Here is a 15557-nt window from a genome sequence, read left to right on the forward strand (position 1 = left end):
AGCACACCCAATCACCCCGCTGGCTATAGGGCATGGCTGTTGTCACTTCCCCTTGCCCGGTTACAGAGCCCTTACTGGCACCTGGCCCTCAGTGACAAGTTCCCAGACACAGTAGCAGGTCCAAAGAACAAAGCAATAATAGCCACTTCCCTGCTCATCAGCAAAGCTGTGCAGCAGCGAGTCCCAAACACCGCAGCCTAACGTCAATGCGCAGGCTGGCAGTAAGACTCAGCACGTGAGGAGCTCGCCCCGCCAGCCTGAGACGCAAATGTGTTCCCTCTCTAAAACCTGCACGCAGTAAGACAGCGCACTTGTATAAACCGACCTCTAACTCCCACACGGGTGTCATGGCACACGCATATCACACTCACACTCATCTCACACATACATGATATACAGTTAAAAATAACCAAAATAAAAGCTAATGGGTGGGGCTCTTGAGGTCTGGCTGGGAGCAAGGGTTCGTATCTAAGACCCCAGCAGGAATCTTGTCCAACCCACACGGGGGCTCTGACAAAGAACAAAAGCTTCTAAGACCAAAGCACGGGGCTTTGCTGCAGAACTCACAGGACAGCATGTGTGAGTTCTGAGCTGTCTGTTGTCTGCTCCCTGTAGGGCCACAGCCACAGCCACCCTTGGGATTCCCCCTCACTTTTAGAAACAACTAGACCCCATGCCCAGTGAGGAAATGGTGGTCTGTTGAGCATGGAAGGAAGAAATGGCTCCAGGTGAGATACAAGCCCACCCTGGCAGGGCGTCAAGAGCCAAAGGTCTAGCCTTCCAGGGTTTCTCAGACTTCCCCTGTGAGGGACACAGGGTGGCATTTACTGTCTTAGCTGACAAAGGCAGGAGATGCCTGTGAGGACAGCTATGTATCCAAGAACCCCAACACTTCAACCAACCTGATGAAGCTGCTGCTGCAGGGATCGGCTCTCCGTCACAATGGCAATCTGGGCCTCCAGGTCCCGGTGAACTGACCTGTACCCAAAATTAGGAGAGCCAATCAGCGTGAGGCAGGGCAGGCTGCTCCCTGCCAGGTACAGCCAGAGGCCTGCAGGAAAAGGAAATGTGCAGACAAGAAGTGAGCTCAACATCTGCCAGGTCTTTGCCACACACTGTCTCAACCTAGGAGGGAAGCAGCCAACAGGGGCAGCAGCATCAGGGAGCCGGCAGAACCAGGCTCCCTCCGGTCTGCTATGGCCAAGGTGCTCCAGACCTCTGAGTGCAAGGTCATTCTGTTCTCTGCCACTTCAGCTGCGGCTCACGTCCCTAGTGGGGAGACCTAGCTTCTCTGAATGAACTTCCCTCCCCTTAACTGCTCTCCAGAGAGACCACTAGTCCCAGCTCTTTCAACTGCCTGAAGCGTCTGCTGGCAAAGTACAGCTCAAGGAACAGACCAGAGGCCCCATCCCTCCTGGGAGCCTAGAACAAACAGGCAAGTGGGCTCTGTCCTACCTAACCGACAGAGGTGGCTGTCACATGGTGGTCAAGGCATTAGGTAGGACCAGGCCTGCCTACATACAGCTGTCCACCTTTTCTACCTCAGGACACCTAGGAATTTGCTCGTCTCTCTAGTTACCATCTGCACCACATAAAGAAACATGCTGCCAGTGGGTATCACAGAAGCTATCATGTCACAGTACACATGGGGACACTCTGTAATGGAGGTCATGGATTCTAGCAGAATCTTTAGTACTAATAGGTGTGCCCATGGCAGCTCCCATTCTGCACCCTCTTCTATGATCTCAAGCTACACAGGCAAGCCCCCACAGAACTAGTCCTGAGGATCTATCTTCCCCAGGCCTAGCCTAGCCTCTACCCTTCCTCTTACTAGCCTGAGAAAGCTTATCCAGGAAACCCAGCCTGCTCCCCTGGCCTGCACTAGGCCAGCTCCCTGTGGCCCTCCCACCACAGATCCTCCATTAACAAGATCCTCACAGCCCACAAACATGCACAAACATCACAGACACATGGCCTGTATGTAACACACATGCTGCCACAGCAGAAAACTACTTCCTAATGTCCATGCAGAGCAGAGAGTTTCAAAAACTCCTTGGGCAACAGCTGACAGGGCTGCGGCTCACTCCTGGGGCTGGTGTCCTGCCCTAGAAGGCCTCAGCAAAGCCACCTGCCTGCTCTTCAGCAGACTTCTACTGCTCGGTAAGTCAAGAGGCCAGAGGCTGGTGTCCCTCCCAGCCCCTGCTAGCAGCTCTGCTCCAGGCGGCTCTCCCAAGCCAGGGATCCAGGCCATGTCTACTCTGCACACCTCTGGTTTTTCATGTGTCTAAGCCTCCCTGTCCCCACCTCAGCTTTCCCACAGCATGGAACTAGGGCAAAGAAGCCTTAGGACAGGAATTCTTCCTTCCTACTGCCACCGCGCAGCCATCGCCACTGCACCCAGACTGGGTCTGCTTGGTACAAATTGCCAACCACCTTCCTCAAAGGATCTTGCTCAAAGAAGAGAGGACGACACCTTCCATGGGCCAGGCTGCTTTCCACATATGAAGAGGAAGATTTTCCTGTAGCACCTACTTCCTAAGCAGCAAACCCTGAGACTCTATGACCCCGGGGGAAGGTATAATGGCTGCTCCTACCACTGCCTCCTCACAAGCCGAGGCTGACCTTCAGGTGCCTGCTGTCACCAAGCCCAAGGATCCTGGGCTGGCCTTCAGGTGCACCTCTTTAGAGACATTTTAACCTACAGTCAATCCCCAGTTCCTCACCCCAGAGCCTGACCTTGGTCCCTAATATGTTCACCATTCTAGAAATCAGCAAGAGAAACAACAGTCTGGGGAGAAAGGGGTGTTTGGGGGATTGGGGGGGGGCCATTTCTAGCCAAGAGAAATTCTAAAGCACTGAATACCAGAGACATCTAATGACAGTCTGCCACTGCAGCTACAAACATGCTTGGCATTCACCACAAAACTTGTAACTAGCATTATACGATTACCACAATTCAGGGCCCAGAGGCCCCGTGGCCTGCGGATGCTCTAATGACCCACAGTTTTGACCCTCATCAAAATGAAAACACAAGTCTGGGGAAGGGGCTCAGTTGGCAGGCAGAGCGCTGGACTAACCTGCACAAGTAGCCCTGGGTTGGATCTCAGCACATAGTTCAGCACTTGGGAGGTGGAGGCCCAAGGATTGGAGTATCAAAGTCATCCTGCACACACACGCATAGAGTGGCACACCTTTGGGTGAACCCCAAGACAGAGAGATGAAGCACTGCTGAGAGATACTGGCCATGTTCTGGGCCGTGGTCTCTGGTGCTGAGCCCTAGGGAAGCCTGTGAGGCCCGCACACTAGGAGTCTCCCCATTTAGGTTCCAAGTCAGGTGCTTGAAGCATTGGCTGGAAGACTGGGGACTCCTTTCCCTTCCTTGGTTGGGCCCAGCTGTACCCAGCAGCTCCCTCTACATGCACCCCCATTCCATACGCAGGAGGCTCTAAGGGCAGAGGAGGAAGCACATTTCCAGATAGGGGCTATAAACCAATCATCAAGCCCCAATTCCTCACCCCAAAGCCTGACCTTTGTGCCCAACGTCTGTCTCCTCAACTCCAGGAACTAGTGGCTTAGGGAAGGAAAAAGCACTTTGGGGAGTGGACTGAGGGTAGGGTTGTTTGCAGCCAAGGGAAACACAGTAGCTATGAGCACCAGGTAGAGTGGGGAGGACACTGCCTGCCTGGAACACTAGGTGTGGTCTGGATTCAGAGGCCAAGGACCCCTGTTGTCTCCTGACTAAAAAAAGTCACCTTACTGGGAGTGGTGGCTCACACCTGTAATCCTAGTACTCAAAAAAGGTTGGGGAAGGATTCTTATGAATTCAAGGCCAGTCTGGGCTATAGAATGAGACCCAGTGTCAAAACAACAAATGAAGTCCTTTTCTAGGCACCTTGAGCATCACAACAGAGAGAGGCCTCCAGCGCTCTCAAACAGGCCTGGCCACCCTTTGCTTTGCCCTGGCACAGACTACACTCACACTGCATGGAGCCATGCAAGAGGAGGCCTGGGGACTGCACTGTCCTATCTGCACTGGCCAGGCATGATGAGTCCTACCTTCCTCTGGTCTCTGCAGAGAGGCCCTCCCTGACCTGGACTCCTTACCAGTCTGGATCCCATCAGCTTAGGGCTTTTGCCTGCCATGATCTGCACAGGTCCCTCTGATAGCTATGTGCTTCTCATGAGACAGAAGTCCCAAGTGAGTAGGAAACACACCCTGGTGCCTTCCATGATCCATGCAAGGCACACGGGTGCTATGTTAGTATCTGAACAAAATCACAGTCATGTAGCTTCCCAACCAAATAGATTAAATGCTTAAAAACAAGACAGGCATCTGGGCTGGAGAGACGCTCAGTGGTCAAGAGCACAGCTGCTCTTCCAGAGGACCCAACTTTGGATCCCAGCATCTATGGAACTCTTAACTCCAGTTCCAAGAGATGCAATGTGCTCTTCTGACCTCTGGAAGCACCAGACACACATACACACATGCAGGCAGAACCCCACACATGTAAGATAAAAGAAAAACTTAAAAAAGAAAATCAGGAGTTCTGCACATGTAGGTCAGAGTCTTCTCTGAGGACTTCTCCAGACATGTGAACTTCTGTGGCCTCCCACAGCCCCACAGTATTCTGAGCGTCCCGAGTCTCAGACCCCTGTAAAGCAGCAGAGAGAAGACAGCACAGCTCTGCTCTCCCACAGAGCACCAGTCTTCGATTCTGGGGTCAGAGGGGCTGAGAAACTCCTGAGGCCTTGCAGCTGGAGTCTGTCACCTGAAGTGGTCACATGCACCACCACAGCCCTCACTACCCCACCTGCTGGCTTCAGGTGATAGACACCTCACATAAAGCCCAGGTGAACAGGGTGGGGCTGCCAGGCCGCCTCATCAGCTCACCTTTGGGTAAGATGCCAACCAGCCTGTCGGGAAGACAATAAAAATAATGGCATCCTGTCAGTCATTAACAGATTCCATCTGTATAGCCAGAAGTCTCTTAATCCAAAGATCCCTGACCACACAAAGGGCTTTGTTAATCTAGAACTGTTCATCCAAAAGATATCAAGTCAGTATGCTTAGTCCTTTGTGATTGGGGGGGGGGGGGGGGCAAAACCTGGGGCCCTGGCAGGTGGACAAAGCAGACTGGTGTACAGTGAGCATGGGTGTGGTCCCTGCCTAACAGGGCTACTGGCTCTCAGGACAGAACAAGGACAAAACTGACAAGTCTTGCTCAGGACAAGAATTCAAAGTGATGGCCTGATTAACACTGTAGGCTTCACCCCCGGGCAGGGCTGAGACACAGCTGACTTCACACTTGTGCCTCACACTACTAAAGCTGCCCCTCAGGCACCAAGTTAAGCGTGCTGGAGCTCAACAGACCCTCCAGACTAATACCATGCCCCACACCCACACTCCACACTCCACCAGGACCAAATGAGACCCCAGTGAACCCTCGGCACCTGCTCAAAGAGGTTGACAGTCTGAGATGCAGTCAGACAGACTATCCCAGCCCCTAGACCCCTGTCCTACTATACCTACAGGCCCCGCCAGAGACTAGCAAACCACCAGTCAGCAGCACAGCTGTAGTGACCTAGCTGAGACCCACTGCCTGCTCCTGAGGACTCTCTCCAGCCAAGAACAGAGCTGTCCTTTACAGCCAGCAGCACAGCAACAGAGATACAGACAGTGTTTGGCTTCCTGGTGGTGGGAAAGCAAGATACATTGAGCAGAAACCATATTCCAGCTGGGGAGGGTGGGAGGCTCTGCAGAGGCTCTAGGAGCCACTTCCAAAACATCCCAAGTAAGAACTCAGCAGACAAGCCATACTGCAAAAGAAGTGTCCGAAGCATGCGTTCTACACACTGTGTGTTCTCTGTGGTTCTCTGGAAGTAAAGTGTGTTACGCTATCGGCCTGTAAATGACATGAGTTCCACACCAGGCTGCTTCAGCAGCCAACTGCCATGTAATGAACTTCCCAGCAAGGCAGCAACAAGTAACCCAGTACTGCCGTTCTGTTAAAGGTGTCTCACGACCCACTCAGGCTGTCCCTGATACTGCCGTTCTGTTAAGGGTGTCTCACGACCCACTCAGGCTGTCCCTGATACTGCCGTTCTGTTAAGGGTGTCTCACGACCCACTCAGGCTGTCCCTGATACTGCCGTTCTGTTAAGGGTGTCTCACGACCCACTCAGGCTGTCCCTGATACTGCCGTTCTGTTAAGGGTGTCTCACAACCCACTCAGGCTGTCCCTGATCCCTACCTTTGCCCACACTACGAGGATCACAAAGTTGCACCCAGCTGCCCAGCAAATACCTCAGAACAAACCCTAGCCTCCTAAACCTCTGCGACAAAGCTGCAAGGAAACCCAGTGAGACTGCTGCCCTCCATCAGAGGCTTTCTGCAGCAACAGGAGAACTGATACCAGACAGCCTGCCCTGTAGGAGCTTGGGCAAAAGAACCCTGGTATGAGCTACATGGTAATCAAGCATCTTCCAGGAACCCAGAATAGACATAAACAAACAGGCCCTAGTCCTGTATCCAGCACAGGCCCTGCAGGAAATAGATCAACTACACCAACCATCAAACCCCACAAGCACCCTGTGTACTGCCTGCTCATCCCATACTCATACAGGCTCCTGGAACTATCAGCAGGTATCCCAGAAACGGCTGTGACCCACCGAAGACAGCAGCCACTAAGCAGGAAAGGGTGCTGGCCTTTCACCTTGGCAGAGTAACCTCTGACCTCTGGCTTCTGGCTCTGCAAGGACTCTTACTCAGAAGAAACTGCTTCAAAGCAGCTATAATCTCAATACCAAGGAGAGAATCAGAAGGTAGGGGTCATCCTCAGTTACACAGCAATTAGCTTGGGTCACATAAAAGACCCTATTTCAGAACCAAATTCTCAGCAATATCTACCCCCACTTAGCTCTACCATCTCTTTCTTGCCCATTTCTTACACACAAATTCTAAGATCCAGATATGAGACTCCCCATGCCCATGCTCCCCACAAACCCAACACTCACCGATGGCAGGGCCCCACCCACACTAGGGGGGGAGGGGATGGAGAGCAGGGGCGGGCAAGAGCACACAGGAAAAGGCAGGGGAGACACACTGGAAAAGCCAGTTGGATGTAACTGGGGAATCAACACACACACACACACACACACACACACACACACACACACACATCAGTGTGGCTTCAGGGGAACACCTGAAGCAGAGGCCAGACCTGAGACCAGAGCTTCTCCAGCTACAATGCTGGGGCTCGGGCCTGAGGCCACAGCATGACATGGAGGAGCATGCCGTCTGTCCTGGCTATAGCTATGCAGGGACCTGTGAATTACAACACCTCCCCAAAGCTCTGGCTTCACTCGGCTGCTCAGCTCTTCCCTCCATGCCCCACCCTGGGGCGCTTGTCATTCCCAGAAGGAACTGGTCAACCTGAAAAGACTTTGCACACACACCCTGGCCAGCTCTACCTGCCCTGACCACAAGCTTCACTCAGCCCCAAGTTAAGGTGAGACCAACAACAGAGCAGTTATTTCCCACACAAAAAAACACTGTCTGCCTGGGCAAGAATGAGGGCTTCCAGCACAGTCAGGCCTACTGGACAGTCAAGTCACTCCACCATTCCCAGCAGAAAGCATGGGTCTTGCGGTGAGGAGCCTAGTCTTTGAGGTGGAGAGACACAGAGAGAGAGACAGACAGACAGACAGACAGACAGAGAGACAGAGAGGATTTGACACATATACAAGGCACTGGAACACATCCCAGCACCACAGATTCAAACAAAACAAAGCATGTTGCTTGATGGAATCACTTGGTAGAAGGAAAGAACCAATTCCCACGGTTGTCTGCTAACCTTTACAAGCATGCCATAGCATGTGCACACTCCGCCAACACACACACACTAATAAATATCTTTAAAAATAAAGTAAAAACACCATGTTAAATTCCACACAGAGGCCAGGCGGTGGTGGCGCACACCTTTAATCCCAGTACTTGGGAGGCAGGCGGATTTCTGAGTTCGAGGCCAGCCTGGTCTACAGAGTGAGTTCCAGGACAGCCAGGGCTACACAGAGAAACCCTGTCTCGGGGAAAAAAAAAAAAATCCACACAGAGAATTGGAGTCAGCTCTAGAACAGCAAGGTACTTGAGTATTTCTTAAAATATATCCCCACTAGCTAAGCACGGTAGCAAATGCCTTTAACTGCTGTTCTTGGGAAGGAGAAGACAGGTGATCTCTGTGATTTCCAGGATAGCCTGGTCTACAGAGTTACAGACCAGCCAGGGTTACATAGTGATCCTGTCTTAAGCAACAACAATAACAAAGTATCTCCCACTGAAAATGCTGATTTCAGAGAGTAAAAAGTCCCATTTGAGAAGTCAGAGATGTCCTCAAATCTCAAGAGGCCAGATATGTGCTCAGAAGTCAGGCGCTACCTAGAGAAGCCAGAAATAAGAACCCAGGGCTCCCCAGCTACTGTCTATACCTCTGAAGTTATAGGACCAGTATTGGGGTGAGGTGGGTTCTTCAGCAGAGTCGGCCTGAAGTGAGCATGCTCAGCAAGACTGCATCAGGCACACTGGTGCCAGGCACAAGGTTTCCAACATATTTCATCAATACCTCAGAGAGGTACACCTGGGCTGCCTCACCTGGGCTGTTCTTCTTGAAAAATACATACCTAATGTAGATTCTACCATCTCTACCACAAGGCTGCATGGGGACGATCCAGGGCACTGGCTGGATGCACAGCACAGCACAGCTCAGTGAAGAACTGCCTAGCATGTGCATGGCCCTGGGCCCAACTCAGAACCGCATGACTTCCTTCCACTATGTAAGTTAAGGGCTATACACTGAGCGTGCAGCTTCCATCTTCTCCGGGGAGAAAAGACAGAGACTAGCAAACAGGAAGACGGTCCAGCAACATGAGGTAAGGACTGGAGCACTGGGCTCTGCACAACAGGTAGGTGTGAGCCCCGAGGCAGAAGCCAGCCTTACACAGTTCCTTGTGGTCCTTTAGCAGATATTACATGAATATGGTCCTCAACAGCTACCAAAGGATTGAGGATGTGATTTACATCAATGGCAAAAGTAAAAGTCTTGAGTTTGGTCCCCAGAACCAGAGGGAACAAAAAATCCACCAAATAAGTTTCCATTTTTAAAGTTTTGTTCACATAAAGTATTCTACACAACTAAAACCCCTAAAACAGGATCTAGGCCAAGCAGCAAGCCCTGCAGAGGCTGCTGTAATGCTGACACAGGGCAGGGCTCTCTCCCACATGTAGATACAAACACCCCAGACCTCTGTGAGCGAAGCGTGTGGAGCACCCCCATGGGATGGGGCCCTCTGGCCAGCCACTACATACCTTTGGCATGAAAGGTCCAGCCCCTGCGCCAGTATTCCTGGAGCTGGACCCGATCCTGCTGCCCCAGGCTACACACTTCACTGTAGAACTGTCGCTCAATGTGTACATAGGCAGCTGGGATGGCGCCAGCCACGCCCTTAGCCCCGAAGAAGCCATTCACCTCTGGTGAAGCTAGAAGGATCTGATACTCGGCTCGAGTGCCTAGCACCAGGTCCATGTAGGCCTGTGTCAGGTTAAAGTAGCCAGTGGTGAGGAAGACCTTAGCTCCCCGCTCAGCTTCTGTCAGCAGGGTCTCAGTGACTATCTCATCAATCTGAATCTCAAAGGGCTTCATCTGGATCAGTGGATAAATCCAGGTGTCCGGTGCTGGTCTCCGATCACCGGCAGCTGCAGCCTCTTCCTGGCTCAGCAGAGAATCACTGTGAAAGGTCTGTGCGTGCAGCATTTGCTGTCGAGTCCTGGCAGAGTGGATAACGTCCATGACTCGTTTGTTAGCTGCTCTGCAGTACGCAGCCCGGTCACCTGCAGAAAACATAAGAAGAGTTAAAAACCCTGGAGAAGGAAGCAAGAGTAGTGGTGCACACCTGTAATCTCAGTACTCAGGAGGTAGAGGCAGGAGGACCAAGAGGTCATCCTCAGCTATACAGAGTCCAGACACAGCCTGGGCTACATTAGACCATCTAAAAACCCATCAAGACTCTATTGGCTCTAGGCATACATCTCTGATTGGTGCGTGCAAATGCCACAAGTGCTCACTGGCAGAACACAGACTAAGCTCAGGCAGCAAAAGAGGCAGCAGACAGTAAGGGCCTGCCCATAGGACCCATGCATGGAGACATGGCAAGGTGTGACACAGTTAATTCCAGATACAAAAACTCAAATTCAGGGAGAGGACTGTGGGATAGCAAACAGCAGGACTATGGTGGCTGTCTGGTTGCACACTGTGTATTTCAGTAAGAAAGCTAACTTGAATAAAAGACAGTGCCAGGGACAGGTGTGGTGGCACTTGATTATAATGCAAATATAAAAAAGGACAAGGTCAAACCAACCTGAGCTGCAGGAGACTCTGTCTCGAAGGAAGTTTTTAAAAAAGAAAGAAAATAAAGATGAATTAAGAAAAAAGACAAAGAACAAAGAAAAAGTATGCAGCACAGAATGCACACGGCTCCGCAGGGAAGCATGGCCACCATGTTCAGAAAGCCTGCAGGCAGGCTCTGGGCTCGGCAGGACCCCATGTGGGCATGTGACCCCATGTGGGCAAGTCACATGCTGCAGACACAGACACACTGAGGAAAGATACAATTACAGTCTATCACTAGACAAAGAAAGCTGAAAACTGACAGCTCCTGAAGTCTGGGCAACAGAGCAAAGCAGCACTGCAGATTAAAGACGGTCAGCATGAAGACACAGGAGACAGCAAGTCTTTGGCAAGAGTGGTCAGAAAGACAAGAAGCACAAAGCAGGGGCTACAATCGGTCACCCACACTCGCACACAGTCTGCACTGAGGTCACGGATGGACATCTGGCTTCCTCTTAGGGCTGGACCAAGAACAGAAAGGAAACCAACTGTGCAAATTGGTTTGTCCCTGTCCTAAGCATGATTAGGGACAGCATGTCTCAGCTGTCCCTAAATACAGCCATTCCCTACTAGTCATGCCTGGTACATAGTACAAGAGGACTTAAGCATTTCTTCAAGGCTCAGACAGTGTATATTTTAATCTTGGAGACCAAAAGAGAAATCTAAGGATACCCACAAAGAAAGAAATTTTCCACAAAATGTATAACTGGGACACTACAATGCACAGTGGTAACAACTAAACATTCCCAGGGGCAGACCATGGCCTAGCTGGCAGTCATAGCTCCCTAGCACTGAGCAGAGTTGCCATCAGAAAGACCACAGAATATGAGGAGCTTTTTCTCCTAAGGGCCAGGGTTTACCCCTTCCCCAAGTTGTCCCTAAGCTGTGGGGACTGTTGCACACTCAGCAGCAATCCTGTGAGGCCAGAAGCCTCACAACGCAAGTGCCCAGAAACACTGCAAGGGCTTGCCTGCAGCAGAGCTAGGCGCTCCCATTTCACTGTCCAGGCAGGAGGCTGCTGACCTCAATGGGCTGCTGTGACAGGAAGAGGCCAAGTTGGGAAGGTGGTCACTAGGCAGGCTGCTTCCTGTAAGAACAAGACAGTCTCCCAACCCATTCACCCAATGTGCAGGACCCAAGTCCAAAGCCCCACCTTCCCAGGCTGGCTCTCAGTTACAGAGCATATAAGAGCCACTAAGTCACATCTACCTGGCCTTAGAAACAAATGAATGCCTCAACGCATTCCTACACCTGGGGCTGGGACTGGGACAGGGACAGGGACGAAAGGTGTGTTTGTTCCTCTAGCCTTCGGTGCACAGAAGGCAGCAAAGACTTCATAGAGGCCCTACCTTTGTAAGGGTGCACCATCCCATCCACAACCTCCACTGTGTCATCGCCCTGCAACTGCAAGGACACATCCCCCACAGCATCCACCAGCTCTGTGAAGAAGTCTGCAATCTCAGCACAGTCTTGCAAGAACACGTAGCGGTCCTGGCGGTTGGTGAAGTACGAGTCACTCAGGTTTGCACTAGAAAGAAGAAGAATCAGATAAGGATGCAGCCAAGACTGTTCGAGGTCTCGTGAGCCACGCCTCAGGGTTAAGTGGATGAAGAGTAACAATTCCATGATGGGATGAAACCAGAGCAACCCCTGAGCACACGCAGGGCACTAGCCGGGATCACACTGAGTAACAAGAACAGAGATAGCACCCACAAAGGGAGCCAACCAAGGTGGAGAACAGGTACAGTAGTCCACCCAGATGTCCCAGTGAAGTCACAGCCCACAGCCCTGGGCTTCCATCCAGCTCGGTTTATGATTCTTGGGCTCTGCCTGGCAATTATGTGTCCTCTCTGATCTATTCTTTTTGCATGAAGTGAGCATAGTCACAGAGTCCCGTGAGAAACAGGGAAATGGCAGAGAGGGGCTCAGCACAGCAGTCAGAGCCAGCACTAAACAGTGGAAGTTAGAGGAAGGGCTGCTGAGGAGGCGAGAATGCCATCTACAACCAGCCCAGCATCTTCTCTAAGGACTTGAGGTGCAGACTGGCCTAGAGAACACCACAGAGCGCTCACCCACTCAAGATGACGTTGTTGTCAAAGAGGTACACCTTGATGTGCTGGAGGCCGATGGTCTCATTGAAGCGCTCAGGAATAAGGAGTCGGAGGAGTCCTCGGAGGTTTGGGGTGTGGAAGAGGGAAACGCGCACATGCTCTGGAAACCTCTGCAGGAGTGGGAGCAGCATAGTGCGAGAGTTCTTCCTACCTGAGTGTGACAGGCAGAGGAAACACCGGTAACTCACTCCACCAGGAAAGACAGGTGTCCTGACTGCTAGACAAACCAACACCCCTACAGCCTCACTTTACCTGGGGCCTGGTCTAACCAGACACATCAACGGCGCTGCTTCTGACGAGTCAATCACACTTAAGGAAGGACTGTTAGCTACTCAATCACGCTAGCTCCCCACTTCTGGTAACTCTATCAACTGCTTCCTGGGTGCCTCTGTGCCCTGACCTCTCACCCTAGCTCTAGAAGAAAACGTATCAGACTGAGCCAGACTGACAGTACTTAGATCTAGCCCAGAGCCTAGAGCAGTCATTTAGACACTCTGCCTGAGTCTCAGGGAGGGAAGCAAACTGCCTTCCAAGAAACAGGTGACCTCAGAACTTGGCCTCAGGCACCAGGGACCCCCACACAAAGCCTTAAAATAAAGCAAGCCCAAAGGAAGCAGGGCCAGGAGGCAGACCCTGAGTAGCCACAGTCTCAGGAAAGCTCTTTTTCTGCATATGCTGTTCCAAGCTGGACTACAGACAAGTGGCTGCTGCAGAAGGAATGGGACTGGACAAGCAGGCGGCCCTGGGCAGCTCTGTCCTAGGATGTCCTCGGGCCAATGAGGAGAGAAAGAAGAAAATGCAGAGTGCCTACCTCTTGAGCCCCTGGTGAAGTCCAGGAGAATGGAGACCTTGAGGTCAGAAGGAAACTTTGCTTGTAGTGACTTTTCTAAAGAACTTTCCAAACAATCCACCTACAAGGAAAACGAATCAAAAGACACGTGTGAGACCAGAGCTGTGTATGCACCTAGGAAATGAATCAGCTCAGTGCCCAATCTGGAAACACCAGAACCACTCCACATGAGCTGTTAGCTACCGCCAAGCTCCTTCTCCAGCCTGGACACCAGCAGAGCAGAGGTGTGCTATGCTTGACAACCTGGGTCTCAGGCCTCTCAAACACCAACTCTCATATCTCCACGAACACTCTCCTCCAGATACAGCAGTGTCCTCCCTCCCTACTGGGGGACTAGACCAGGATCTCCTGAAGGGTACACAGCCCGCCTACAGCCCTCCCCTGTGGTTTGGACATTGCATCCCTCTTGTGTGAGAGAGATAAGCTTCTCAAGCTGGCAGCAGACAGGATGACTGGGACGGAGAGGGACATGGAGTGTGCTCAGGCTCCTCCCCGCTCCACACTCCAGTCTGTCTCTACAGTAAATCCAGAAACAACAGCCACAGGCATGCTCCTTCCATCCCTCCATGAAAAAAGTGCCCAGAGACAGGACAGATGGCCATAGTCACAAGCCCCAACTCCGCCCACACTGCCTGCCATGGGCCACTCTAGAGCCAGCAAGCTTCCCTGGACACAGCATGTGGCTTCGACTTCTCCCAGCCCTGTCTTCCTCACCAAAAGAGACAGCTATGGTATGCCAGTCAGCTCAGGCAGAACAAGGCTGGCCAAGACCTGGCACCCAATGCCAGCCTCAGCAAACCCAGAAGCAGCCAACCAGCCCCAAGTGCATCTGGGCTCCTCTGCCTAGGGCACAGTCAGAAAACGTTTTTTTCTGAAAACCATCAACTAAATATTTTAGGTTTTTTGAGCCAGAGATGGTCTCTATCAGGATGACTCAGTTGTGTGGCTGTCACAGGAGAGGAAAGTGTGGCCACACCCACCACAACTGTACAGACACAGGAGGGGGTGAATGTGGCCACGCCCACTACAACTATACTGACAGGTAAACATCATGCACCTTACATGACTCACATTATTTTTCTTCCAATTTCTTGGAAATGCAGGTGCCAGTCTTCAGAGACTACACAAAAGCAGGCTGTGGACCTGCTATGTCCCCTGGGTTATGGCCAGGTAAAGAGTCCTGTAAGGGTAGGGGAGGTGCTGCCTAGCACCTAACTGGGCCTCCTACACTGTCTTCACACACTACTGACACACCAACATCTGGAGGCCAGAAAGGCCTCTAGAGTCAGCTGTGACACTGTGAAGCTGGCTCCAGCTGCTCCTAGGACCATCTGCCCCAAGTCTTACCAGTTCCTGTTCCAAAGGTCCTGTCCCCAAGTAGAGGGAGGCCATCACAACTCGCCTCTTGGCTATTTTTATCTGCCCCTGAAAAGAGGAGAAACAATTCTAAGTTATAGTCATTGTTTTCCTAGTCCACTTGGAGGTAAATCACACTCTAAGCTGAATGGCTCTGCACCCCAAAACTCGAACACAGCAACTTCTCAAAGGCAGGTCCACAACCCTAATTCAAAATATTCATTCTGCAAGGCAAGGTACAGTCTAATTGGACAACAAAATGCAATGTAAGCACTAACTGGTAAAGGAGATCGTGTGTGTGTGTGTGTGTGTGTGTGTGTGTGTGTGTGTGTGTGTGATGTTTTTATGTATGCATGTGCATGATTGTATAGGTGTAGACATGCATATGGAAATTAGAACTACCTTGGGTTGTTCTACCATACGCCTTATTTTGAGATAGAGTGTCACTAGCCTGGAACTCATCAAACAGGCTAGCTGACCAGTACCCTAGGAGTCCACCCACCTGCCCCGCACATCAGCACTGGGTGAAAAGTAGAGCTCTTCCGGTAGAGCTGGGATGGGCCTCAGAGATTCACGCTTAGAAAGCAAGCACTTTACCAACTGAGTACTCTCTCCAGCCTGATGAGCAAAGAGATCTTTGGACCCTGAGGAGAAGTCACCTACAATGTGCTAAGAGAGCATACACACAGCCTCACCTATACAGATGCATGTATGCACATCCAGGTCCAAAGGAGCATGAAGACTCCTCCCAGAGGTACTGACAGGAAGGGGAGTGTGTATGCTGCACCTGCACCTAACCAGT

General features: G+C 51.6%; 1 protein-coding gene across 2 annotated transcripts in view; it reads right to left on the reverse strand.

Annotated features, from left to right (window-relative positions):
- Pgs1 (phosphatidylglycerophosphate synthase 1) overlaps positions 1-15557 on the reverse strand; it is a 35162-nt gene that overhangs the window by 7061 nt on the left and 12544 nt on the right. For both annotated transcript variants that reach the window (XM_034504909.2, XM_034504908.2), the window contains exons 3-8: positions 14747-14824; positions 13361-13460; positions 12511-12700; positions 11788-11966; positions 9361-9882; positions 903-1051 (exon numbers count right to left, since the gene is read on the reverse strand). In XM_034504909.2, the coding sequence (XP_034360800.1) occupies positions 903-1051; positions 9361-9882; positions 11788-11966; positions 12511-12700; positions 13361-13460; positions 14747-14824 (1218 nt within the window). The remainder of the gene's footprint in view (positions 1-902; positions 1052-9360; positions 9883-11787; positions 11967-12510; positions 12701-13360; positions 13461-14746; positions 14825-15557) is intronic.

This window comes from Arvicanthis niloticus, chromosome 6 (genome assembly GCF_011762505.2).
Source record: "Arvicanthis niloticus isolate mArvNil1 chromosome 6, mArvNil1.pat.X, whole genome shotgun sequence".
NCBI classification, from domain to species: Eukaryota; Metazoa; Chordata; class Mammalia; order Rodentia; family Muridae; genus Arvicanthis; species Arvicanthis niloticus.